Source organism: Hyperolius riggenbachi, chromosome 1, assembly GCF_040937935.1.
Source record: "Hyperolius riggenbachi isolate aHypRig1 chromosome 1, aHypRig1.pri, whole genome shotgun sequence".
Taxonomy (NCBI): domain Eukaryota; kingdom Metazoa; phylum Chordata; class Amphibia; order Anura; family Hyperoliidae; genus Hyperolius; species Hyperolius riggenbachi.
In genome coordinates this window covers 296,320,883-296,347,550 of record NC_090646.1, presented here as the reverse complement: position 1 = coordinate 296,347,550, position 26,668 = coordinate 296,320,883, and the positions used below count along the sequence as shown (strand labels likewise).

General features: G+C 42.1%; 1 protein-coding gene across 3 annotated transcripts in view; it reads left to right on the top strand.

The window, feature by feature from the left end:
• RFX2 (regulatory factor X2) overlaps positions 1 to 16,922 on the top strand; it is a 115,974-nt gene extending 99,052 nt beyond the window's left edge. For all 3 annotated transcript variants that reach the window (XM_068233756.1, XM_068233755.1, XM_068233754.1), the window contains 3 exons: positions 10,262 to 10,415; positions 11,175 to 11,217; positions 13,696 to 16,922. In XM_068233756.1, the coding sequence (XP_068089857.1) occupies positions 10,262 to 10,415; positions 11,175 to 11,217; positions 13,696 to 13,805 (307 nt within the window). In that variant the 3' untranslated portion in view covers positions 13,806 to 16,922. The remainder of the gene's footprint in view (positions 1 to 10,261; positions 10,416 to 11,174; positions 11,218 to 13,695) is intronic.
• The last annotated feature ends 9,746 nt before the right edge of the window (positions 16,923 to 26,668 follow it).

Sequence of the window (26,668 nt, the reverse complement as noted above, 5' to 3'; positions counted from 1 at the left end):
AAATTATATGTCAATACGGGGCCATTTATTTATCCATAGGGGAATGATCAACATGATTAAAGTAAATGTGAAGCCAATTTAAATGAAACCATTTTGCTACTCCCTTATGGAGCGGGAAGACTCTGGATCCTATAGTGCCTTCCCTCTCCTCTCTTGCTGTCCTTGTTTTCCAATGGCATCACCTTGGTTGTTGCAAGTATTTGACTAACTGGTCAAATACTTGCACTTTGTCACCTCTGGGAGCCCTTGGAAGGCTTCAGAAGCAATTGTGGCTCTGTGTGCGTGCACTCAAGCATTAGCATTACAGAATCGCCCTTCTTTGGAAGCACTCAGTCCTTCTGAAGCCTTCCAAGGGTGCATGGTGGTGGCAAATTCGAACAGGACAGTGCTGGAACAGGGACACCATGAGACAGGGAAGGCTCGGAGATTCAGAGCCTTTCCTCTCCATCGGTAAGCAACTTTTAAAGGAAAAAGAAAAATCACTTTACTTTTGCTTTAATCAATATGCATGACTTGATATCACAGCCTGGTACTTAAAGCAATACAAAAAAAAAAAAAAAAAACAGGTCCCCGGTTTGTATCTCAGCCAGGGCACTATCTGCACAGAATTTTTTTTTTTTTAAAGTTCTCCCAATGTCCAAGGGTTAAGGCAACAGTAGAAAAAGAGCCGTGGAGGGAGGGGGGGAAGTGGGAGTCCCGGAAGAGAGGTGAAAGTGCAATGAGAGGAAGCTCACCAGGGACCAGTTAGCTGGATGCTGCACACCCCACCAACCTAAGAAGCTTCGTGGAAGGTGAAATCTCCCAGCATGCTGGAGCAGAATTTATGGCTGGCTGGAGGGGGAGGAGGCAGGGAGTGTCTACTTGCATGTTCTGCTCGTCACTCTGCATAGGGAGCTGGAGGAAGGGAGAGAAGGGGACACTTTGAGCAGCTACTGAGCTGCCTTTCCCACACTGGCGACCCCCTTAGGAACTAGCCTATAGTGCCTTTATGTAAATCCGGCCCTGCCATGGGGAGAACTATAACTGGATTAATGTAAGGGGTACTACAAGGGGGAGAAAAGACAATTGCAGGACTTTAAAGGGACTCCGAGAACATCTCATGGGCATGGCTTTAAGACTCCAACCAGTACTGCAAAGTACTTAAAGATGCATACCTTTCTGTAGCTTGTGCTCTCCTTTCATTTGATGCCTGAATCGCCGGTTTACACCATAGTTTTTGTTCGAATACAATTTAAAAATCGCGGCTGCCATCTTGGCTATGTTATAACTTCTGGGTCACCCCGTCTTCTCTGTTAGAGGAGTGCTTCACTGAATGAAGCAGGAAGAGGAAGTGACACGCATGGCCATTACAAGAGGCTCCTCCAGAAGGGTCATAGCACGACTTTGTTGGAAGTATGGCTTAAAGCATGCCCATGAGAGGTGCTTGGAGTCCCTTTAATGGGGTCCCAATGCAGTAGAGTTCCAGTTATCTGAAACACAACTAACCAGCATTCCAACCAACACAAATCACTGGCAGAACTCAGTGGGGAAGGCCAACTTCTTAGGCAGTTTGTAGGCTCTTTTCTGTTCCACGGCTCCACCAAGGTTCATATACTGTAAGCTACTGTATTTTAATATTTAATACAGCGTTCATGCTATGTATATAGAGTGTGGTACAGTATGGTATTAGCTAGGCTTTTTTAACCTTGAGTCTTTAGCTACCAGGAAGCACACTTATCCGGCATCAGTTGATTTTCCCCATTGGTGCAGGATAACCGAGACTTTACAGTAAATTAAAACTTGAAGTCTGAGAAATGGGTCATTAATTTTTCTGGAAAATGAATAGAGGTCCATATATAGAATTAAATAATGTGAAAATTATAGGGTGTAGTATTGGGATTAATCACAAAGATGGTGCCAGACTGCAGAGTAGTGGTTGACCTTATCCCATTTAGACTCAGATCAAACCTTTCAAAATATATTAATTTAATTTGCTCATTTGAATACATTTTCAAGCAAGGATCATTTACTCCTGATGAAGTTAACAATTTGTTTGAATTCATGAAACACGGCAAGTTGTTGTATAGTTCTACTTGCTAAATCAGAAAAGACATGGCTAAAAAGATCATCACTGATTTGGTCCATAGAGGGAAAACCGCCTTGGTTGATCAGTTTTTAGATGCAATTACTTACCATGTAATGGTCTTCATTCATGGGACACATTTCCTTTGCTACGTATGCAGACTTTGCTTCATGGTTGCTGCTCATCTGATATCGCAGCTTTTAGTTTTTAATATGACCCTGCGCATTATGTCCAAACATTTTTATGTACCGTATTTTTCGGACCATAAGACGCACTTTTTTACTCCCCAAAAGAGGGGAAAAATGTTGGTGCGTCTAATGGTCCGAATGTGCCCTCACAGCCTCCCCAAAAATGAATCCCTGGCAGTCTAGTGGTCCCCTCCTCCCTCCCCGTGCACAGCGGCTGCAGCCTGATGTGTCACGCACCCTGCTCCATGTCGGGTGCAGTGACAGCGGCAATGTCCCTGGTTCCTCCGATCCCTCCCTCCCGTGCGCGTCAGCTGCATCGTTTTGTCACTTACCCTGCTCCATTGTGGGTAAAGTGACTGCAGCAATGTCCCCGATGATCCACCGATCCCTCCCTCCCAAGCACAGCGGCTGCAGCGTTTAGTCACTTACCCTGCTCCATCGTGGGTAAAGTGACTGCAGCAATGTCCCCGATGATCCACCGATCCCTCCCTCCCAAGCACAGCGGCTGCAGCGTTTAGTCACTTACCCTGCTCCATCGTGGGTAAAGTGACTGCAGCAATGTCCCCGATGATCCACCGATCCCTCCCTCCCAAGCACAGCGGCTGCAGCGTTGTCCCCGATGATCCTCTGATCCATGTATGCGCGGCTGTTTAGATTTTGTCACGCACCCTGCTCCATCGCACGGGTGCAGTGACAGCTGCAATGTTCCGGGTTCCTCTGATCCCTCCCTCCTGTGCGCGGCGGTTGCAGCCCGTTATTACTCAGTCTGGCGTGTCCCGGGAGCCAGCTCTTTTATCCACACTTCGGCAGGCATTTTACTACATTGTAGCTTTAAGGGTCCCTCGCGTGATGACCTCATCAAACAAGGCCCCTTTGCTACAATGTAGTAAAATGCCTGCCGAAGTGTGGATAAAAGAGCTGGCTCCCGGGACACGCCAGACTGAGTAATAACGGGCTGCAGCCGCCGCGCACAGGAGGGAGGGATCAGAGGAACCCGGAACATTGCAGCTGTCACTGCACCCGTGCGATGGAGCAGGGTGCGTGACAAAATCTAAAGCAGCCGCGCATACAGGGATCAGAGGATCATCGGGGACAACGCTGCAGCCGCTGTGCTTGGGAGGGAGGGATCGGTGGATCATCGGGGACATTGCTGCAGTCACTTTACCCACGTTGGAGCAGGGTAAGTGACTAAACGCTGCAGCCGCTGTGCTTGGGAGGGAGGGATCGGTGGATCACCGGGGACATTGCTGCAGTCACTGCACTCGCAAAGGAGCAGGGTACCAATCAGCTGGAGCCACTGCGGAGAGAGAGAGAGGGATATAAGGCATTGCACACTGCAGTGGTCACCGCTCCTGCAATGGAGCATGCTGGGTGACATTAACATGCTGCCACCGCTGTGCATCTGAGGGAGGTATCGGGCATCACCTGGGATCATTGTAGCTGTCCCCACTCCCAGTAAGGAGCATGCTGGGTGACTGTAGTGTCCTTTAGTTTAGCTTCCACTGTTAGTTCCCTGCTGTTGTAGTGTAGTGTAACATAGCTGGAAGGAAGGAGGAGCAGCTGGGATTAGTGTTGTGTAGTGTAGGTAAGTGTAACCTAGCTGGGGTAAGGGGGGTGCAGCAGGGATTAGTGTAGTGTAGTATGCAGTGAAGTGTAATGTAGTTGGGGGTGGACAGCAGGGGTTAGTGTAGTGCAGTTAGGGGAAAAGGTCTACAAGATGCCCCGACCTATATTCGCATCAGGTTTAGTATATATTTTTTTTCCCCCGATTCTTGTCCTCTAAACCTGGGTGCGTCTTATAGTCCGGAGCGTCTTATAGTCCGAAAAATACGGTACTTTCTTTTTGTGCCTAGGCAAATACCGTATTTTCCGGCGTATAAGACGACCCCCAACTTTTCCAGTTAAAATATAAATTTTAGGATATACTTGCCATATAAGACTACCCCTCTTGACTGTTGGACATTTCAAACTGTACTGTATGTACTGGTGCTATACTGTATAAACAGATACTGGTACTGTAGGTATAGCGCCGCTCTATTTATTTATTTTCCCATACCCTGGGTGTCTTGGACGCCTGCCCTTCACTTATTATTATTATTATTTTTTTTATTTATATAGAGCCAACATATTATGCAGCGCTTTATAAAGCACAATAAGACAAGGGGAAATAGATACACTAACAAAATGTACAACAGAGTTCCAAGAAGCACAAATATTGTGATGAAAACAGTAAACATTAGGAGGAGGACCCTGCCCTTGCGAGCTTACAATCTAATGGCTAGTGGGGGACACACTAGGTAAGGCCGTGGAGGATGGATGAGGCAGTGACCCTTTGCCTCTGATTACATTGTGTCAGATAAGTAAATAATCTAAAAAATAAAATAGAATGTTTGTTTTATAAGCTTGTCTGAAAAGGTGTGTTTTAAGAGTGTGTTTGAAGATGTCCAGGTTTGGAGCATGACGTACAGGCTGTGGAAGAGAGTTCCAGATAAGGGATGATGCTCGTGTAAAGTCTTGGATACGAGCATGAGAGGAAGTGATCAGTTTAGAGGCCAGGAGAATTTCTTGGGAGGAGCAGAGGTTGCGGGAGGGACAATATCTTGAGAATAGTGATGAGATGTGTGGAGGGCTTTGTATGTTAGAGTCAGGAGTTTGAACTGGATCCTATGGGTAATGGGTAACCAGTGGAGAGAACGGCACAGTGGGGCTGGAACAGAAAAGCGTGTGGAGAGGTGAATGAGGCGGGCCATTGAATTTAGAAGGGATTGGAGAGGTGCTAGCCTTTTTTGTGGTAGACCACAGAGCAGGGTGTTGCAGTAGTCTAGGCGGGAGATGATTAAGGCATGTACAAACATTTTGGTGGCCTCTTGTGTGAGGAAGGGACGGATACGGAATATATTTTTGAGCTGGAAATGTCAGGTGGTGGTTAATGAGGCAATGTGAGGTTTAAAGGAGAGCTCTGAGTCAAGTATAACCCCCAAGCAGTGGGCCTTAGTGGTTGAGGTTATTGGGGTGTTGTCTACTGTTATGGTTGCAATTGGTGGGGGTGTGGATAGTGATGGTGGAAAAATCACAATTTGCGTTTTACTCATATTGAGTTTGAGGAAGCGGGAGGACATAAATGCAGAAACTGCACGTAGACAGTCGGGGACTCTAGATAGTAATGACAGATCAGGAGCTGAGAGATAATTTGGGTGTCATCCGCATAGAGGTGATACTGGAAGCCAAAAGAGTTAATTAGTTGTCCCAGGCCACGAGTGTAGACTGAGAAAAGAAGTGGCCCAAGAACAGAACCTTGAGGAACACCAACAGACAGTGGGCGTGGGGAGGAATTGGTGTTAGAGAAGGACACAGTGTAAGAGTGTCCAGAGAGATTAGAGGAGATCTAGGAATGTGCTTGTCCCTTGATTCCTAAAGATGACAGTGTCTGCAGAAGCAGAACATGATCAACCGTGTCAAAGGCAGAGGAAAGGTCAAAAAGTTATTAGAATGGAGAACTGGCCTTTGGATTTAGCTACCAGTAGGTCATTAGCAACTTTTGTGAGGACAGTTTCGGTGGAATGGTGTGTGCGGAATCCAGATTGAAAGGGGTCAAGTAAGGAGTTGGTAGAGAGAAAGGCAGACAATTCTGAATGGATGTGACGTTCCAGCAGTTTAGAAGCAAAGGGGAGGAGCGAGACAGGACGGTAATTGGATAGAGAAGTTGGATCGAGAGAGGGTTTTTTGATAAGTGGTGTGATGATAGCTTGTTTGAATAAGGAAGGAAAAGTGCCAGTGGAGATAGAAAGATTGAATAGAGTTGTTAGAGTGGGATTAAGGGAGGAGGAAAGCTGGGGGATTAGATGGGAGGGAATGGGGTCCAGGCCACAGGTAGTGAGATGTGCTTTGGAGATTAGTGAGGAAAGACACTGTTCAGTGAGTGTGGTGAAAGATATATTAGAGTGGGAGAGTGGTCTTGTGGATCGGGGGGAAAGCAGTTAGCAGTGGGCCAGGGTGCAGGCGGATAGAAGGAATTTACCGGTGACGGTTGAGCTGGTAAAAGTGGTTGCTTGTTGAAGCTATTACGTATCGCATCAATCTTGCTTGTAAAGTATGATGCAAAGTCGTCAGCTGACAGACATGTGGTAGGGGGAGGAGGTAGGGGACGAAGTAGGGAGTTAAAGGTGTTGAACAATTTTGGGTTGTGGGGCTGTGAGGAAATGAGCGAGGAGAAATAAGACTGCTTAGCAGAGGTGAGGGCATCCCTGAGCTCCTGCATAGTTTGTAGTGGTGGAAGTCTTCTACAGCAGTGCTCTTTCTCCAGCACCTTTCTGCCACCCTGGAGCACCTTTTCAGCTGTTTGATTTGTTCAGTGTGCCAGGGCTGCCTGTTAGTTTGGCGGGAGCAGGTGGTGGTGAGTGGGGCAGCTGAATTCATGGCAGAGGAGACTGCACTAAATAAGTAACTGGATGCTGCCTCTGGGTCAGTGTAGGATGACAGAGTACTTAGAGGTTGCAAGGCCTTAGTCAGGGTATTCAGATCCAGGTTGCGGTAGTTCCTGCACATGACCGTATGGTGTAGTGTTGGAGGAGTTGACGGTAGAGAAGAATTGATTGAAAAGGTAAGAAGGTTGTGGTCTGAGAGGGGAAGTGGAGTGTTATGGAAGCTTGAAATAGAACAGAGGCGGGTAAAGACAAGGTCAAGAGTGTGGCCGTCCTTTGTGGGTGGAAGTGGAGGACCATTGGGCGAGGTCAAACGAGGAGGTGAGAGAGAGCAGTTTGGTGGCAGTAGGGCAGTTAATGTCGATGGGTATATTAAAATCTCCAATGATGATAGAGGGTATATCCGTGGAGAGGAACTGGAGAAGACATGCTGAAAAGTGATCAATGAAAGTAAAGGCTGGACCGGGCGGGCGGTAGATAACAGCAATCTGAATGTGGTATGGAGAGTAGAGACAGACAGCATGAACTTCAAAGGATGAGAGTGAGAGTGCAGGCAGTGATGTGAGTGGCTTAAAAGGAGCAGTGTTCAGAGAGGAGGATCCCCACCCTGCCTCCCTGTTTGTGGCCAGGTCTAGGGGCATGACTAAGTTTTAGACCACCATGTGTTAGAGCAGCTGGAGACACCGTGCCAGATGGAGTTAGCCATGTCTCAGTTAGCCCCAGAAAGGTGAAAGTGTTGGAGATAAACATGTCAGGAATAAAGGCCATTTTATTACAGACTGAATGGGAGTTCCATAGAGCCCCAGATATGGGGAGGGAAGAGCTAGGAAGAAGGGGATGTCAATAAGGTTGTAGGTGTTCTGGGACGGGAGGTGGTGGGGGTTTGTTATTGGTGGAATGAGTTGTACTCTGAGCAGTGTGAGGTCTAGGTGTGGGCCCTGGGTTTAGTGATATGTCCCCAGAAGCCAGGAGTAGTAGTAGGCAGAGCAGAGAGATGTGGGGGTGAGACTTGTGTGTATGCAAGTTAGGTTTAGTGAGAGCAGAGGAGGGGTAGTGTGAGCAGAGAAATAGGAATAGTTTGTGGCTACCGAGAAGGGGAGACTATAGCAGAGAGGGAGCAATTTGTATGGTGTTGCTGGCAGTGGGAGGATAAAGTGACGTGAATTTTCAGGAGCAGAAGGCAAAATGAAGTGGTTGAGAGAAACCTCTTATACATTCTGAAGTGCTATATAGGGAGATCGATAGCTGACAGCAGGAGGGTGGGGTATGTTTCGATACAGGAATTGCAGAAACAAGCAAGCATGTGGTGAAACAGATAAAAAAAAAAGTGAGGTGTCCCCTCACCTCATCATCGGGACCATTTTAAGTCACTTTCCACAAATCCTGGTGAGTGGATTTTCTTCTACCATACTAGTACAGCACTGCTGCTTTAATACGGTTGCTGCAAATGGCTGGGATGCGGCGCAAACGTTTTTGAGCGCCCCCCACACCATATGTGGCAACCGCAGATTCTCCAGAATATAAGAATACATCCAAAGTATAAGACGGCCCTCCGACTTTTGAGAAGATTTTCCTGGGTTAAAAAGTAGTCTTATGTGCCAGAATATACATATAAAATATATCCTTTTTTTTTTTTTTTATTTCTGCTTAAAGAAATACATTTTGTTGTGCTGACATATCAGGAAGTTAGGAATCGGTGATTCCATATATTGGCTACATTTTATAAGACTCAAAAAGTAAACTTTTGAACAAATATATAGGTCTTTTTAACCAGTTCGGCCTATCTGGACGAGCTTCCTCGTCCAGATAGGCGCTGCTGCCGCCGGCTGGTGCGTGTGATCGGACGCGCCCCCCGCTAGCCCCTCGATCAGTGAATGGGAATATAATTCCCATTCACCGATCTAACTTCCCCGCAGAAATACCGACTCTTTTTATCCAGAGAGCGTGGTATTTCTGCCCCTAGGAAACTTCTCCCCAGCATTTTAGTTCCTGGATGCGAGATCGTTCGCATCCAGGACTTTTTTCACTGTGTCCATCTTGTGGCCAAATATTAAACTGCACCCACATACATTTTTAATAAAAAAATAAATAAATATTATTTTACATTTAAAATTAGCAATTTCCCTCCCACACCAAAAATTACCCACATACTTTTTTTTAATTAAAAAAAAAATACAATTAAAAAAAACAAAAACATAAATAGTTACCCAAAGGTCTGAACTTTTTAAATATGCATGTCAAGAGAATATGTTATATTATTTAAAATTATAAGCTTATAAATAGTGATGGACACAAATTAAAAAAATGCACCTTTATTTCTAAATAAAATATCGGCGCCATAAATTGTGATAGGGATATCGTTTAACCACTTGAGGACCCACCCTTTACCCCCCCTTAAGGACCAGCGCTGTTTTAGCTGATCTGTGCTGGGTGGGCTCTGCAGCCCCCAGCACAGATCAGCGGGCACGCAGAGCGACCAGATCGCCCCCCTTTTTTCTCCACTAGGGGGATGATGTGCTGGGGGGGTCTGATCGCTCCTGCCTGCCGGGTGTTGCGGGGGGGGGGGGGGGCGCACCTCAAAGCCCCCCTCCGCGGCGAAATCCTCCCTCTCCTACCTGGCCCCCCCTGGTGAACCGGGCTGCACAGGACGCTATCCGTCCTGTGCAGCCAGTGACAGGCTGTCTCCTGTCACATGGCGGTGATCCCCGGCCGCTGATTGGCCGGGGATCGCCGATCTGCCTTACGGCGCTGCTGCGCAGCAGCGCCGTACAATGTAAACAAAGTGGATTATTTCCGCTTGTGTTTACATTTAGCCTGCGAGCCGCCATCGGCGGCCCGCAGGCTATTCACGGAGCCCCCCGCCGTGAATTGACAGGAAGCAGCCGCTCGCACGAGCGGCTGCTTCCTGATTAATCAGCCTGCAGCTGGCGACGCAATACTGCGTCGCTGGTCCTGCAGCTGCCACTTTGCCGACGCACGGTATAAGCGTGCGGTCGGCAAGTGGTTAAACGGTGTAATAACCGGGACAGATGGGCAAATAAAATACATGAGTTTTAATTACGGTAGCGTATATTAATTTCAAACTATAATGGCCAAAAACTAAGAAAGAAATGAAAAAAATTCATTATTTTTCAATCTTTCTTTTAAAATAGATTTAGAAACAAATAATTCTTAGCAAAATGTACTACCCAAAGAAAGCCTAATTAGTGGAGGAAAAAACAAGATATAGATCAATTCATTGTGAAAAGTAGCAATAAAGTTATAGGCGAATGAATGGGAGGTGAACGTTGCTCGGATGCATGAGATTTTCGGCACTGCGGCGCTGAACCGGTTAAACTGTTTCCTGAGATATAGCAATATATAATGCTTTTGATACATGTAAAGTGTCTTAATACCTGTTGGGTCCACTTTAATGCATTTAGCTGCTACCATGTATTGTATACCGCTCATAGGTTATGAGATGCAATTTATATTACAAAACTTGCATTTTTACTTCTGTTTTCTGATTCCAACATTTGTTGTTGTGCTTTAAATGTGATGTAATCTTGATGTTTCACAAAAACAATTAGTTCTATTTTCTCCCACTACAGTTCAATGGTTATCCGGGACCTCACCTTGCGTAGTGCTGCCAGTTTTGGGTCATTTCACTTAATCCGGTTGCTCTATGATGAATACATGTTCTACTTAGTAGAGCACAGAGTAGCTCGAGCAACAGGAGAAACGCCTATCGCTGTAATGGGAGAGGTGAGTTTGCCACTTTTTCCTGTGTATGCATGTGTATAGAATATTCAGCATACCCAAATGTGCTGTACATTGCTGACATATAGTTCAAAATCCAACTTAATTTAACCACTTAATGACAACCAGTCTTATAAAAACGTCCTGCTAGAGTCTCTTAATGGCTCCAGGACGTTTTTATAAGTCAAACAGTGCTGCTGCCGCTGTGCACGTGTGCGCTCCCGCACGTGCATGCAAGTGCACGTGAAATTGGTGAGAAAAACACCATAGGAAAAATACACATTTATTTCCAAATATATTGTCGCCATACTTTGTACTAGGGACATAATTAGAATGTTGTAATAACCAGGACAAATGGGCAGATAAAATGTTTGGGTTTTATGTACAGTAGCAGTGTTTATATTAAAACTATACGAGATTAATTTGGAGAAAGTGTTTTTAATGTTTTCCTTGTTTTTCCTTTTAAAATGCATAGAAAATTAAGTAATTACTGAAAACCAATATAAAACCCAAAAAGCCTTATTGGTGGTGAAAAAAACAAGATATAGATCATTTCATTGTGATTAAGCTATTGGCAAATGAAAGGGATGAGCACTGAAAGGTGAAAATCGCTCTTGTCCGTTAGGGTAAAAACCGCTTTGGGGTGAAGTGGTTAAGAATTTTTTTATTTTTTTTTAAGTTTAGCTTCAACCACCTAAATATAGTTAAAATAATGCTATAACCTTATATATAATAAAAATATGCAACTGTTTTTTTCTTTTCTAGTTCAGTGATCTATCATCCATGTCTCCTGTGATGATGGATAAAGGTAAGTAATACTTTTTTAGTATTCAGTTTTAAGAAATATGTATACCATTGGGTACTTCTCTGTACTGCATAATGATTTTTGTTCTAAAATGCTACTTGAGTTTTCATCAAAATCCTAAAGTCCACTTACGGAAACGCACATTTTCCGTAGTCCTAATGTAAAAATAGAATGGTCTGTTCCTATGTACACAGCTTTTGTTCTATATTATATTTTTACATATTTTGAACAATTGTGCCACAGCATTTCAGTGGAATGGAGGCTGAAACATGGCTTTTTATATAGTTTTACCCTTCCTTTTACATTGTATTTTAGCTCAGAGTTGTGTTGCATAAACCTTTTTATGGTATCCTGAATTCTAAGGATAAACCTTGACATCCATCTGTATTGGTAGCGAATAGGGACGACCTTCAGCTTTGTGTTTTGAGTTTTGTATGAAGCAGAGTTTTTAGGACCTTTTTCTACTGAGCCGACGTGAGTCATGGAGGTCCTTCATCTCCCTGTGATTAAAAGGTGCATAGGCAGTCAGGAAATAACCGGGTATCCTCTTGGAATAAGCTATCTATGGGTTAGAAAACTTTTGCCATTTTAGGAACACTTATTATGTTGGCTATGAAATAGCCAACATATTATTCTTCGAGTTCAGCTCTTTCTTATTATTATGTTGGCTATGAAATAGCCAACATACTGTTCTTCGAATTCAGCTCGTTATTATTAGCGCCCCCCATTTTCTATACGCTACTCCTCCCACAGTTTCAGGGGTACAAGTGCCAAACTTTCCACACTTATTCGTCCTATAGCGAAGTTCGTTGCTTGTGCTTTAGTAAGCAATCCCACCATCCGCCCCTGCGGCAGACCCCGGAAGACCCCTTTTTCCGTATTGACTTTGACAGGGAAAAATTTTAAATCGCTGCCACTTGTACAATTTTGACGCTGCACTCACCATACTTGGGCCACATATTGATTTTTTTTCACCCCAAATAAAAATATATATGGGGGGGGGGGGGGGGGGGAGCTACCAACGGCCAATGAAAATTTAGCAATTTTCAATACGCTACTCCTCCCAGCATTTAAGGAGTATAATTATGAAACTTTGCACACTTGTTCAGCTCATACCCAAATAGGTTGCTTGTGCTTTAAGCAATCTCACCCTCCGTGTTCTTGTGACGGCCCCCCGTAGACCCCATTTTTCCCCTAGACTTTCATTGGAAAATTTCAAACTTTTGCCACTCGTACAGCTTTAAAGTTACATTCACCAAACTAGGGTCACTTAGTCATGGGGCGAAGCTGAAACATTCTGTCATATTTTGGGGACTCCAAAAAGTGGGCAGAGCCACAAACCAATCAGATTTTCCCTCTTGACTTCTGAGAAAATGTAAACCGCTGTAATTCTCACAGTATTAAATCCAGAGTTCCCAGACTTGGCACACTGGGTCACTGAGTGACTGGGGTTAAAATTTGGCAAGGTGGGTGGAGCCACATACAGCAAATCAGACACATAGCCAACTTCCTGTGGTTTCTTCAGAAACTACACCATCTAGGTCTTATTATTATTATTATTATTATTATTATTATTATTAGCGCCCCCATTTTCTATACGCTATTCCTCCCACAGCTTCAGGGGTACAAGCGCCAAACTTTCCACACTTATTAGTCTTATAGTGAAGTACATTACTTGTGCTTTATTAAGCGATCCCACCCTCCGCGCCCCTGCGGAAGACCCCTTTTTCCGTATTGACTTTGACGGGGAAAAATGTAAAATCGCTGCCACTCGTACAATTTTAAAGCTACACTTCCCATACTCGGACCACATATTGTTGGTGTCACCCCAAATAAAAATATGTATTTTGGGGGGCCCAAAGTGGGCGGAGCTACCAACGGCCAATGAATATTTAGCAATTTTCTATACGCTACTCCTCCCAAAGTTTAAGGAGTACAATTATGAAACTTTGCACACTTGTTCGGCTCAAACCCAAATAGGTTGCTTGTGCTTTAAGCAATCCCACCCTCCATGCCCCTGTGGCGGCCCCCCAAAGACCCCATTTTTCCCATAGACTTTCATTGTAAAATTTGAAAGTTTTGCTTCTTGTACAGCTTTGAAGTTACACTCACCAAACTTGGGTCACTTAGTCATGGGGTAAGCTGAAACATTCTGTCACATTTTGGGGGACCCCAAAAGTGGGTGGAGCCACAAACAACCAATCAGATTTGCCCTGTTTACTTCAATGAGAAAATGTAAACAGCTGTAATTCTCACTGTATTAAAGCCAGAGTTCCCAGACTTGGCACACTGGGTGATTGGGGTTAAAATTTGGTAAGGTGGGCAGAGCCACATACAGCCAATCAGACATAGCCAACATCATGTGGTTTTTTTCAGAAACGACATCTAGTTTAATTTTAGAATTGTTTCTGTAACAGTAGAAATATGAACTCCTAGTGAATTGGTTTGCATAAGTGTTCATCTTCCACTTTTCTTCTACAGATGACATGAGTGAAGTTGGTAGTGACACAGATGGTGACCTTCGTTCATCTGGTGAGCCTCCAGTCAAGAGAGAACGTGTGGATATGAACCATTCCCTGCAGGAGATGTGAAGTTTCCAGCGCCTTATTTCTCCCAGAAACGGGATGACCTCATGTTTGATGGTAGATAGCCTCAAACAAGAACATGAATTTTAGTGCCTCTGCCACATATAACATTGCATTTTGGAAGTACTTCACCATTCAGCGACATTCAGTGTTAGTTCCTGAAAAGAAACATAAATTGAGACAAATGTGACACCACTTCATTCTTGACAATCACACTCCAGGCATGTGTGTCATGTGTAGATTCCTATTTCATTTTTAAAATACATTTTCATGTTCCTATTGGAGAAAGAAGATTTTGCGTTTTTATGGGGGGACATGTAGCTCAGGCTTTTTTTCCAATCCAGTTTTGGCACATTGCTAGTTTACCTGTATGCACAGTGACTCTCGTGGCTTCTTTCCCCTTCTAGGCTGGGCTGTGTTCACTTGCCAAAACACGCGGTGCACTGATCAGGTGTACAGCTTTGTTTGGAGGCATGTGAAATGTGGTTTAAAGTTTGGTATTTGTGTATCAAGTTACAACTGGACTGTATGTAAAAATAGTTTGAATTGATGCTCTGAAATCGGATGTCATCTGCAGTACAGTATGGGTTTGAAAGCATATGGAAGACCTTGCAAACCATATTTCTTTTGAGCAACTAAAAAAAAATGGACTGAAGAAGAACTTTTCTCATTCTCTGCCCCAATTTCACAAACACTTTCTCTAGTATCTTAGACTTTAAAGTAGGTCAATGCCTATTCTCATGTCAAAAAGATGATATCTAAGAGAACACAATAATGTAAAAGTATGAAGTACTTTTTATTTTTTTTCTTCTTGTCCGTGAATAGGTGTTTCAGAAGAAGTTGCAGGCTAGTCTCACACTAGGGAGTTGCACTGTAACCTAAACCTAACACAACGCGAAGCGGGCAAGAAAGGGAAAAAAGTTGTAGCACGTCAACTTGGAGGACTATACATATATTGCGTTTGCCATTGCAATGCATTGTGTGCATTAACATGTGCAATTGTAGCAGTGTACTGTATGTTCAGCGTTGTTACGACTGAATCAGTTGTATTACTTTGTACAGCGCCACGGAATATGTTGGCACTTTATAAATCAATAATAATTGCAACTGATGCAATGTGAACTGCCCATAGACTTTGAATTGCACCGCATTACAGTGCGTAAAAACAGTGTCCTTTGCAACATAAAGTGTCACTGTGAAAATAGCCTAACTATATTAAGGATTCAGAGGCGTATCTAGAGGGGTGCAGGCATGGCTTGTGCCATGGACGCCACAGCACCATGGGGTGCCATGCCCCATGCCTCGAACTCAGACAATTAGATTAATTGGTATCTGGGGAACATGGCTACTTAATTTATGTATGTTGGGCTCACTTGGCTTAGTGTTAGAAAAGAGGACAGAGAGGAAATAGGAACTATGTCCCGAAAAGTAACCAGCAATATCCTGAGCCAAAAAACACAGGTAATCATAACGCATGTATATGAGAAAGTATGCTGTTTTTAGAGGGCAAAGGGGCTCTGACTGGGGAGGAGGGGGCACAATTTCAGTGTTTGCCATAGGCTCTATATTACCCAGATACGCCCCTGTAAGGATTAGAATTTGTCAGGTTTTATTGTGGTCTGCTTACTGGTTGAGGAGATTACATCAAGACCACCAACCTAGAAAACTAGGAAGGATTCAGGAAGAAAGATGGTTTCAGCAGCTTCTGTTAAATTATTACTGTTTACTCTCTGAAGGTAAATTTTTGACATGGGTATAGGTCTGCTTTACAATGATGTACTTTTTGGCTTGATCTATCGAATAAACCATTTTTGTTTAAAGGGAATCTATAGTGGAAGCATCACATTTTTTTAAATGTAAATCATTATATATGCATGGTTTGTGTTTTATTTGTTACATCTATAAATATGATGTATATTAATACAGATTTATCAACAGTCACCAGCAGGTGGCAAATTTATTCTTTCAAGTGTCTGCCTATGCAGCCTCAAAACCCTGCTCAGATCATCAACCGCCCCTCTGAGAAAGCCTTGCAACTAACTCTGCTTCATTTGTCAATAGAAGCAGGAGTTGCTCCCTCAGCATGTAGGCTCAACCTTGTTATTTGGGCAGCAGAACATGTATGCAAACTGAAGGGTTGAGGCACAGAGTAAAAATATATTTTGTCTTTCCTTTTATACAATACAGCTAATATTTGTTAAAAAAAATCTTATTCAAAATAGGTGAAAAAAGAATCATTATAGATTCCTTTTAAAGTGTATAGTATAAATGTGCACTTGTGACTGTTCTGTCTTAAGTTTAGATACCAAAGCATCTTGATGGCAGAGCGCAAGTGGGCTTTGACTTTTACATGTGCAACCTAGTCTAGTGCTCAGTTTGGGCAAGCCCAGTTTGTCTTTGCTCTGGTGCCTTTAGAATCCAGTCATGGATTTATTTACCTGTTTAGTTTCAAACAGAAAATGACTGTTTTTAAACACCCTTGACTAAGTGTCTGTGACGCAATAGATTTGTCCAGATCTGTGCTCATTGTCTTTTTATTCTGGGCCCGTTTGCTTTAAACAACCAAGAATTTAGTAATTCTGTGCCTTAGTCTACTCTATATTATCCTGCCTTTCCATGGTTTCTCTGTTACTGCTTGTTTATATTTTTGTCTGATGCATTAAACTGCTGGCTCATTTGAGCTGTATCTAGCTTAACTGTATAATTTTGTAACGGTTTTATTTAATGTAAATGAGTCTAGTTGCTTCTGTGAATGAAGCAGATACCATGTGATGAAGTTAAAATTGAGGTGATTATTGTTTCTAAGGGTTTGTGTACACCGGCACTTTCTCCATGAGGTAGGATGAACTGAGCTGACACATGTAGGTTTTACGGGTGATTTATTTTTCTTGAAAGCTATGTAACATTTGTTAACTCTGCTCAGCTTTGTTCAGCCTTGTGGGGAAGAGAAATCTGTGCAACAAAATACAGAGAATGCCCCTGGATTCACATAGATTGAACAGCTCTGGTTCAAGTTAGTGAATATTAAACTGTAAAGTTTGTAGATGTAGTCTTGGTGGAAATGTTGCTTATATACTTTTTCACATATGGTTATTTGCAAATAAAGCAACTTGTTCAAAGACATTGTTTTCCCTCTTAACTGAAAGATCCTTTGCTGTGTGTTACAAAATGTTAACTTAAAGTGAGCCTGTCGTGGCAGAATTGGGTTTGCTTCTGCTGTTAAAGAGACTCCGTAACAAAAATTGCATCCTGTTTTTTATCATCCTACAAGTTCCAAAAGCTATTCTGTGTTCTGGCTTACTGCAGCACTTTCTGCTATCATCATCTCTGTAATAAATCAACTTATCTCTCTCTTGTCAGACTTGTCAGCCTGTGTCTGGAAGGCTGCCAAGTTTTTCAGTGTTGTGGTTCTGTGATGCATCTCCCCCCTCCAGGCCCCTCTCTGCACACTGCCTGTGTATTATTTAGATTAGGGAAGCTTCTCTCTTCTCTCTTAGCTTTTACAAGCTGGATAAACCCTCCTCTGAGCTGGCTGGGCTTTCACATACTGAGGAATTACATACAGGCAGAGCTGTCTGCACTGTGCAGGAAGAAACAGCCTGACACTTCAGTGGAAGATAGCTGCAGGGGGAAAGAAACACACAAATGATCTCTTGAGATTCAAAAGGAATGCTGTATACAGCCTGCTTGTGTATGGATGTATTTTCTATGTGTGGACATACTGTACATCAACCTACTTCCTGTTTTGGTGGCCATTTTGTTTGTTTATAAACAAACTTTTTAAAACTGTTTTTAACCACTTTTAATGCGGCAAGGAGCGGTGAAATTGTGACAGAGGGTAATAGGAGATGTCCCCTAACGCACTGGTATGTTTACTTTTGTGCGATTTTAACAATACAGATTCTCTTTAATGTTTCAGAAATTACAAGTTTCTTGGATGTCCTGCTTGTTCTAGGGATTCACTCTTTGGTGAGTCACTGAGCGAGTGAAGCAAACGGAAGGCAATCCTGCTATGCATACTTGTTCCAGGTTTGAGACGTAAGATATGCAAAAAGGCAAGGAATTGGTTACTATAAATATCAGCAGTGGAAATAACAATACTTCTATGACAAGCTTACTGTAAGTCACAATCCTGCAGCAGGAATTTTTGGTCCTTATTGTGAACATGTGGCCTTGTTTCTTTCCCTTTTTGGGACTGTGTTTTCTTTTTTCTGTTAAACTCTTTGCAAGCCTGGGAGTTTCAGAAGTGCCAAGCTCTGGCCTACAACAGATATAATAGTTTTTCTATCAGGTACAAGAAGAAATGTGCATAATTAGCACTTTGCTGTTGGGTAATATTATGAAATTGTTAAGATTTTTTGTTTTTGTTTTAGCCATAACTCCAGCCAAAAGTCTTACAGTTGGATAGTGTAGAAAAGGCTTTAGATCTCTAAAGGCTTTCCCTAGTCACGTTTCCTTTCTTAACAGGAAGGTAAATCCCTCCAACTAGGATGGTGATGGCACTAAATATAATTTTTACTTTGTGGGATTTTTTTGTTTCTTTTTTTTTTTTGTGTGTGTGTGTTTTGTATGTAATGTGAATGATGCCATGTTTCCACCTTGCAGTTGCGCAAAATTAAGCTGTATGTTGGGGGTTGATATGGTGCTTTGGGTTATTTTTAATATAACATTACGGTTCAGTAGTAGAATTAGGCCTTTTGCTGTGTGACCTGAGTGGTAGACTTGTTTTCACTGATTTGTGACCCCAGTAGAGAGGGGGGGGGGGGGGGGGTGGCGGACGGACCTGGAGGAACGCTGTAAGGACGCAGAGGCTGCTCATTGTATACAGAATTTGCTTCTGTGTCCAATAGGATTTATCAAACCCACCTCGGGTTCTCTTTGGAGAGTAACTTTAACCCAGGATTGAACTTCATCCCAATCAGTAGCTAACTGATGATATGGTGAAACCCCTCCCATGGTGTGATGTCATGACCATGGTACTGACAGTTTGCGGTCTGTGCACCTTATTGTATTGTGGGAAAAACGCTTTTTCCAACTGCCAAGCAATATCTCCCTCTGTGCATAGAGCTCTCAGAAACCAACATTCCACACAGATCACCATGCAGAGCTTAAGATGTCACCACTATAGATACATTTTAGAATCAGGGAGAAGAAAGATTTTAACCACTTAGCAACGTCTGCCATGCTATTCTACGTCCTAGTTTATAAACCCCTGCGAACACATGTACATTTTTAGAAAACTGAGTTAGTATACCACCATCTAGTGGCCAAAGCGTAAAACTACTTCCAAATACACCATTATACACTTGCCATAGAAAAATGAAATGCATTTTCATTATTTTTTAACTCCTTCACCCCTAACCCAAAATAAAATATTATAATAATTATATTATAGATAATATATATATATATATATATATATATATATATATATATATATATATATATATATATATATATTACATCGCACTAGGGACATCATTCAAACATTGTAATAATAGGGACAAATGAGCAAATAAAATGTGTCTGTTTATCTACAATGGCACATTTTATTTTTAAACTACAATGGCTGAAAGCTGAAAAATTGTGTTTTTTTTGTTTTTTTTTTTCTTCTTCCCTGTCAAATGCATATAAAATATAATTCTTAGCATAAACTACTGCCCAAAGAAAGCCTAGTTTGTCCCGCAAAAAAATATATAGATCATTTCAGTGTGATAATTAGCGATAAAATTATTACCAAATGAATAGGAAGAACTTTTGAAGGGTAAAAAAAACCTGTGGTAGAGAAGTGGTTAAACCTCCCTGGCGGTGCATTTCTGTCTGGAATTATGAGTCAAAAGTGGTACTTTTTTTTTTTTTTTTTTTTTTTTTTTTTTTTTTTTCCCCAAGAATCTCCAATTCTTAAATCATAACTCACCAAAATATGTCAGAATAAAAGCCTGGTAGACATTCTGCATATAAATCAGACTAGAAGACAAATTACGGTAAATCTATGAATAGACTGAAAAAAAAAAAGTGAAACTGTAGTACAAATAAGGCAGGCAGAGAGTAGTCAAAATCCAGGCGGAGGTTGGTGCATGTGGCAGGCAGAGAGTCCATATCCAGGCGGAGGTCGGTGCAGGCGGCAGGCAGAGAGTAGTCAAAATCCAGACAGAGGTCTGTGCAGGCAGCATGCAGAGAGCAGTCAAAATCCAGGCAAAATTCGGTAACCGAGGCAGAAGCACTTATCTCAGAAGCAGTTGGGATCCAAATGGCTACATTGTTGACATCCTGTGCTTTCAAATGAGCTCATCTGCCATGGCAGTCAGGTGGCACAGGGGATAGATCAATTTACAACTTGTGATGACAACTGAGGAATGACACGCTAAACTCCCTATATACATACAGGGCGCATTTCTCTAGGTTTTCCTTCCTGTCCAGTCCAAATGGGGGAAGGGGGATCAGGTAGGCTAATATATTTATATATATATTTATATATATATTTATATATATATATATATATATATATATATATATATATATATATATATATATATATATATATAATATGCATCTACATATAATAGAACACATCTCTTGGTCTTCCTATTGCCCAGTGTCCACTTTAAAAATAAGTCCCGCCCCCCGATGACTTCATCGTGCCACCGCACTCATTGGCCGCAGACAGTGGCACACAACTGGAGAGGGAGGCTGGAGTCCCGCTGCGCACGGGACTCCAAAGCTCATAGGAAACTGTGTAATTCCCTACCCCAACCTGAGCTCAGGATTACCACTCTGAGCACATTTTTCCTACCCTGAGCTCAGGTCGGGGTTACCGCCAGGAAGGTTAGATTGGGCAAATGCTCACTAATTTTATAAATGAGTATTGTAAAAAATAAGCTATGTTATTCATCATTTCATCTTTAAGTCTTAGCTGTTGGTGGTGGTGTGTTGTTTACCTTAGATGTTGGTACATAAAAGTATATTTTTTAGATATTGTGCTGTACACTTGTGGCTGTGGCAAATAACAGATTGCTCTGTATAAACTGTACAGTACAAGACTGCACTAATCCAGCACTGCCTGTATAAGGAAGCTGGGGTTGAGCTGCTATATTAAAGAGACTCTGTAACAAAATGTTGAGCCTTATTTCTTCTATCCTATAAATTCCTATGCCAGTTCTAATGTGCTCTGGATTACTGCAGCCTTTTCTAATTGCACAGTGGCTGTATTATCTCTGTTATATGATCTAATCTCCTCTCCTCTGTCAGGCTCAGGCAGTCAGGCTGGAATGTGCTGTGCTGCTTGTGATTGGCTAGAAGCTATACACACCCTCTCCAGGCCCCCTGCACACTCTGTATGACTCACACACGGAGCTCCTCTCAGCTTATCACTCGCTATGTCTTTTGTTTGTAAACACTGCATAAAACTGGCAATTACAAGCAGGGCTGTGGAGTCGGGCAATTTTGGGTGCCTGGAGTCGGAGTCGGGAAAAAATGCTCCGACTCCTAATGAATTTGTAACTGTAATTAAAATAGAAAATATGATAAAATGTTCTATTTCTCAGATAATAGTCATTAAAAATAATGTATATATACAGTAATAGCTGTGCTTAGTCCACAAAAATGAAATAAACCAATCAAAATTAGTTACTTGTGCTGCTTCAATAAAGCAGTCCCCGTATTTTTAAGGTCAGATATACATATCTGATTGTGACTGTATATATGATGTGTACACAGGAATCTCATATATATACTAAATAACATCTATGCTGTAAGAATAAAGCCTGATGTGTAGCTGTGTCACTAATAGAGATGGTCAACAAGATGGAAATAATTCTGCATTGATGCTGATTTATGCAAATGTATGCACTCCCTTTGCTGATGAAATCAAATTTGATATGATGTTAAAATTTGGTTTGGCGACTACAAATTAAAGGGTAACTGAGACGGATGAAAAGTAAAGTTTTATACATACCTGGGGCTTCCTCCAGCCCCTTCAGGCTAATCAGTATCTTGCTGTCCTCCACCACCCGGATCTTCTGCTATGAGTCCTGGTAATTCAGCCAGTCAGCGCAGTCCAGCCACATGCCCATCCCACAGCCAGGAACATTCTACACCTTCGCAATAGTGCTGCACAGGTGTAGTATGCTCCTGGCAGCGGAGTGTGTGCATGCGCACTACGCCCGACTGGCTCAAGTACCTGGACTCATAGCAGAAGATCCAGGTGGTGGAGGAGGACAACGAGGGACTGATTATCCTGAAGGCGGCTGGAGGAAGCCCCAGGTATGTATAAAACTTTAATTTCATCTGTCTCAGGTTTACTTTGTTACACAGTAGTACTATACTCTACATATGCACTCCCCACAGAGCTGCAGGGAATCCACTGAGAATGCTGTGCACATTGAACACAGAGGTGTTGTCTGTTTACAATCTCCTCATTCCCCTGCAGAGTACCTGCACATCATTCTTACATGTACCCACACTTACATTGCCTAGGGCCTGATAGATGTTCTTTGTTCCGGTTTGTACCTTTTACAAGTACTTGTTTTACCAAGGACTAGTTTTAGTCTGAAGGGAATAAATATAGTAGTCTACATATCCTTCTCACTTCAGTTGTCTTGTAAAATTCCTAAGCGTTGGCAGTTAAGAGACGAATTTCATGTTACATACTTTTAATCAACAAAATTGTAATATGCAAATTAGAGGAGGAGGAGTCTGAGTCGGTGGAATTCTAAACTGAGGAGTCGGAGTTGGTGGATTTTTGGACCGACTCCACAGCCCTGATTACAAGCCAGGATTGCAGCAGGGAGTGGCAGAAACAGCACAGAGGGGCCCAGGAGAACATAATGAATAGAATGGTATGCTTTTTATTGTAAGAATTTTAGAGCACAGATTCTCTTTAAGGCTCACCTGTGCTGTAAATGTGTAGTTTAAAAAAAAAAAAAAAAAAACTTTTCCCAGCTCCTGTCTGATTTTGTGCCCTCATTATTATAATGCAACTTCTTAAGTACAACTGCATATTCTTGAGTTTATCTGAAGGGTAAATTAACCACTTTACCCCTAGCCGTACAGATTTCTCTGTCCCTTTTTCCATCCTTTTACCACCAGGGACGGAGAAATCCGTGCTGCCCGCGCTCATGCGCGCACTCCCGCTCGCATGCACGCCCTCGCCCGGAGATCAATGAATGGGAAAAACCATTCCCGTTCGTTGATCTAAGCCCCGCAATGATCCGCTGCTTCTATGAGAAGCAGCGCGATTATTGTGGAAAAAAAAAAAACCCGTTCCCAGCCTTGTAGCACTACCTGCAAGCGTCCGGACGCTTGCAGGTCGCATAAACAAAATGTTACTGTGGCCATCTTGTGGCCAAATAGTAAAACTACACCCTAAAGCATTTTTCACATACAAATACATTAGTTTTACACAAAAAATTAACTCATTACCTCCCACACTCCCCAATTTTTTATTTTTTTTTTGTAATTAAAAAATGTACAATTAAAAAAAATACAAATAGTTACCTTAGGGACTGAACTTTTTAAATATTTGTCAGGAGGGTACAACACTGTTACTTTATAAACTATGGGCTTGTAATTGGGGATGGACGCAAAACTGAAAAAATTGCACCTTTTATTTCCAAATAAAATATTGACGCCAAACATTGTGATAGGGACATAATTTAAACAGTTTTATAACCGGGACAAATGGGCAAATACATTTCAGGGGTTCTAATTACAGTAGCATGCATTATTTAAAAACTGTAATGGCCGAAAACTGAAAAAAAAAAATTTCCACATTTTTCCTATTTTCCCATTAAAACATATTTAGAATAAAATAATTCTTGGCATAATGTCCCACCTAAAGAAAGCCTAATTGGAGGTGGAAAAAGCAAGATATAGTTCATTTCATTGTGATAAGTAATGATAAAGTTATAGATGAATGGATGGAAGGAGCGCTGAAAAGTGAAAATTTCTCTGGTGCTTAAAGAGTAACTGTTAGCCCCCAAAGTGAAATTTAAATCTCTACAGCAATGTTTTATTTAGTATTAAAGTGATCCAAAAAGCCAATGCAGAACTTAAAAATCAATATAATTTTGTTACTATGTAGCCTTTTGCCCAAGCTAATGACGCAAAGCCGCATATCTGATACTGATGAGCATGCAGAGCATGCCTATGTCTGCCCGACCCCCCTCTCCCCCCCAGGACCAGGTGCCGATCTATTCGCACCACAAACAGCTGACCGCTCCGACATGGAGAGAGAGCGGGAGCACTTCCAGCGCCGCCACGGCAGAGCAGCCGCCGCCGTGCATCTCTCTCACATGTCTCACATGTGACTCGGCGGCGGCTGCTCTGCGTGGCTGCGCTGGAAGTGCTGCCGCTCTCGCTATGCTGGTTGCATATAATATGCTGTAAATGTTTTAGAGCAAAGTTGAAATGCAGGGTTATATTCCGCTTTAAGGTACTTTCATACTAGGCCCTTGACCAGTGGCCACTCTGTTTTGTGACTAATCAGCTGCTTTTCTACTTGACAGACTTCTCTGTGGGTCAAATACAAACAGCTTATCTATTCCACGGACAGCAGCAAAATGCTGCCTGAGGGGGTGGAGATACAGCGGGATACTTTCCACGCCCGCAATGAAATAAGCTTTGTAAAACGAGCAGAGGCGGTGGCCAAAGCGAGTGCTGTGGGTGAAGGGCCTGCAGTCTACAATTTGTCACACGGTACAGATGTTGGCATTGCTCCTGTGACTTTTACAATTTTATAAAGAGGAACTGGTGGGTCCAGTGCACATAGTGTTCAGCATTTAATTTCATTTTAGTGACATTGCTGACCTCATGACAAACGACCATAATTCCCATAGTGCTTTACAGGCTTCAGTTACTTCCCAGGCTTCAAAGAAACTACTTGTGTACTCCCTTGTTTATGTTATTTAGCAAATGTCGGCTCCAATTTTATTTTAGTAAAACTGCATTTTAAAGTTGTATTTTCATATCTGAATGAAATGCACTATATTGACGAATTACGTTGTAGTGTAAATACACATACAATGCCTGTATTGAAACAATGCTTCTTGTTTTAGACTTTGATCTTCATTTAATTTTCTTGTAAGGTGCATATTGAATTTAATGTGTTAATTTGTCCATTCTGTATTTTATTTACACTACATTATTACAACTGTTTTATTTGACAAATGAGAATAAATGTAGAAGAGATTTTAAAAAAAACCTTGGAATATGTGTTCAATCATACCTAAAGGCATGTGTTTTGAACAGTGTTTCACAAACCTGTTGCTTGGGAGCCTTAAAGTGGATCCGAGATAAACTTTTCTCATTGCATAATTGTGTTCCTTTCATATAGTTTATAGGGCATTCCTCATGCCAAATACTTTTTGTTGTTCTGTTTTAATACTCTAATTCCCTATAAACAAGCCTCACCCACAGCTTTTTCAGCGCCTTGGTACTGTAGCAAGGGCTTATGGGAGCTCAGTCTGGGAAGGAGGAACAGGAGGTTACTAGCCAGAGATTTCAGAGGGGAGGGGACTGAATGTACACACAGGCAAGCTGATAGCATCTCCAGCCATCAGCCTGTTACAATGTGACAAACAGAACATGGCTGCTCTCATTGTATCACAGGAATAAAATAAATAATCAAACTTTTGAAGCTGTATGCAGCTAGATATGCTGTGTAAACCTCTAAACTTTAGATAAGATATATAGACAAGTTACTTGTTATAGTTTAGTTTTTCATCTTGCATCTGCTTTAAATTGCCATTTGCAAAAACCCATGTAATGTTTTGAGGTACCATAGCAACACAACGGCATCCATTATTGTTGTGCAACCTTGGAATGATTGTATTGCTTACCTTAAAGCTCCTGACCAGACTCTTTGTTTTCCTTCAAACACACTAGAGTAGCAATAGAAGTGTCAGCATGTGAAAATGCTTCTTAATACCTCTCTTTTCCTCCAAAGCCACGCCATGCTGACCAGACTGCCATCCCCTTCCATCGACATCTAGAGGAGCGTGTTTAGGTGACAGCTTTCCTCTTGCATGTCCTGACTAAGAGGAGTGGTCATTGGCAGCTCAGCCACACATCCCCCTCCCAAAACTTTTTGTGGCCTGTAGGACCAAGGATTTTCAACCATCACAGCTTTAGTACTAAAATTTACAAAAGCTATGTGTACTAGAGTAGAAGAAGGAGGCGGCTTATAATTAAATTTAAAAAAAAATATATAGGGTCTTTCAACTTCCGGCTAATGAGGAGGAAGACCAGTACCATGTTGACTTTAAGCATTTGTTGCATTTACATTTCAGGCAAAATATTACTTTATCTTTTAAGTGTGGGTATTAAGATTATTAGAAATAAATCCACCTCCATGTTTACTGTGGTTTGGTAAAATTGCATAGGTTAAAAAAGATGAGGGAAAAAAACAGAGATAATTCAAGAGAGAAAAATGTGTACATCCGCTCCATAATCCCTATAAAAACTAGTTATGTCACATAAGGAAATCTGCAGGGACATTTTGGAGCCTTCAAGTACCTGAAATCGCTGTGTACGTTTCTTAAAAAATAAATTCTCATTGTACTTTGGAGGCTCTTTTACAATGTAAATATTTCAGTAGTTAGGTTTGGTGCGTCTTTTCCTCAGTCTCAAGTCCACTCCTAAAGGCCTGGGAGGTCTCTGATTAAGTGCATTATTTTAGCTGTTCTAGCATTGCACTCCTGACTCCTTGAAGCTCTGTGAGACATATTGGCGATATATAAATACTGTACAAAAATAAGTGCTCTGATGTTCCTCTGCCAGCTTGGGAGTCACAGCATTGAGTGTTTCCAATCAATAACGCTTACTCCTTAAGAGTTAAAGCAAACCTTAAAGTGGATCTAAATTCAGATCTT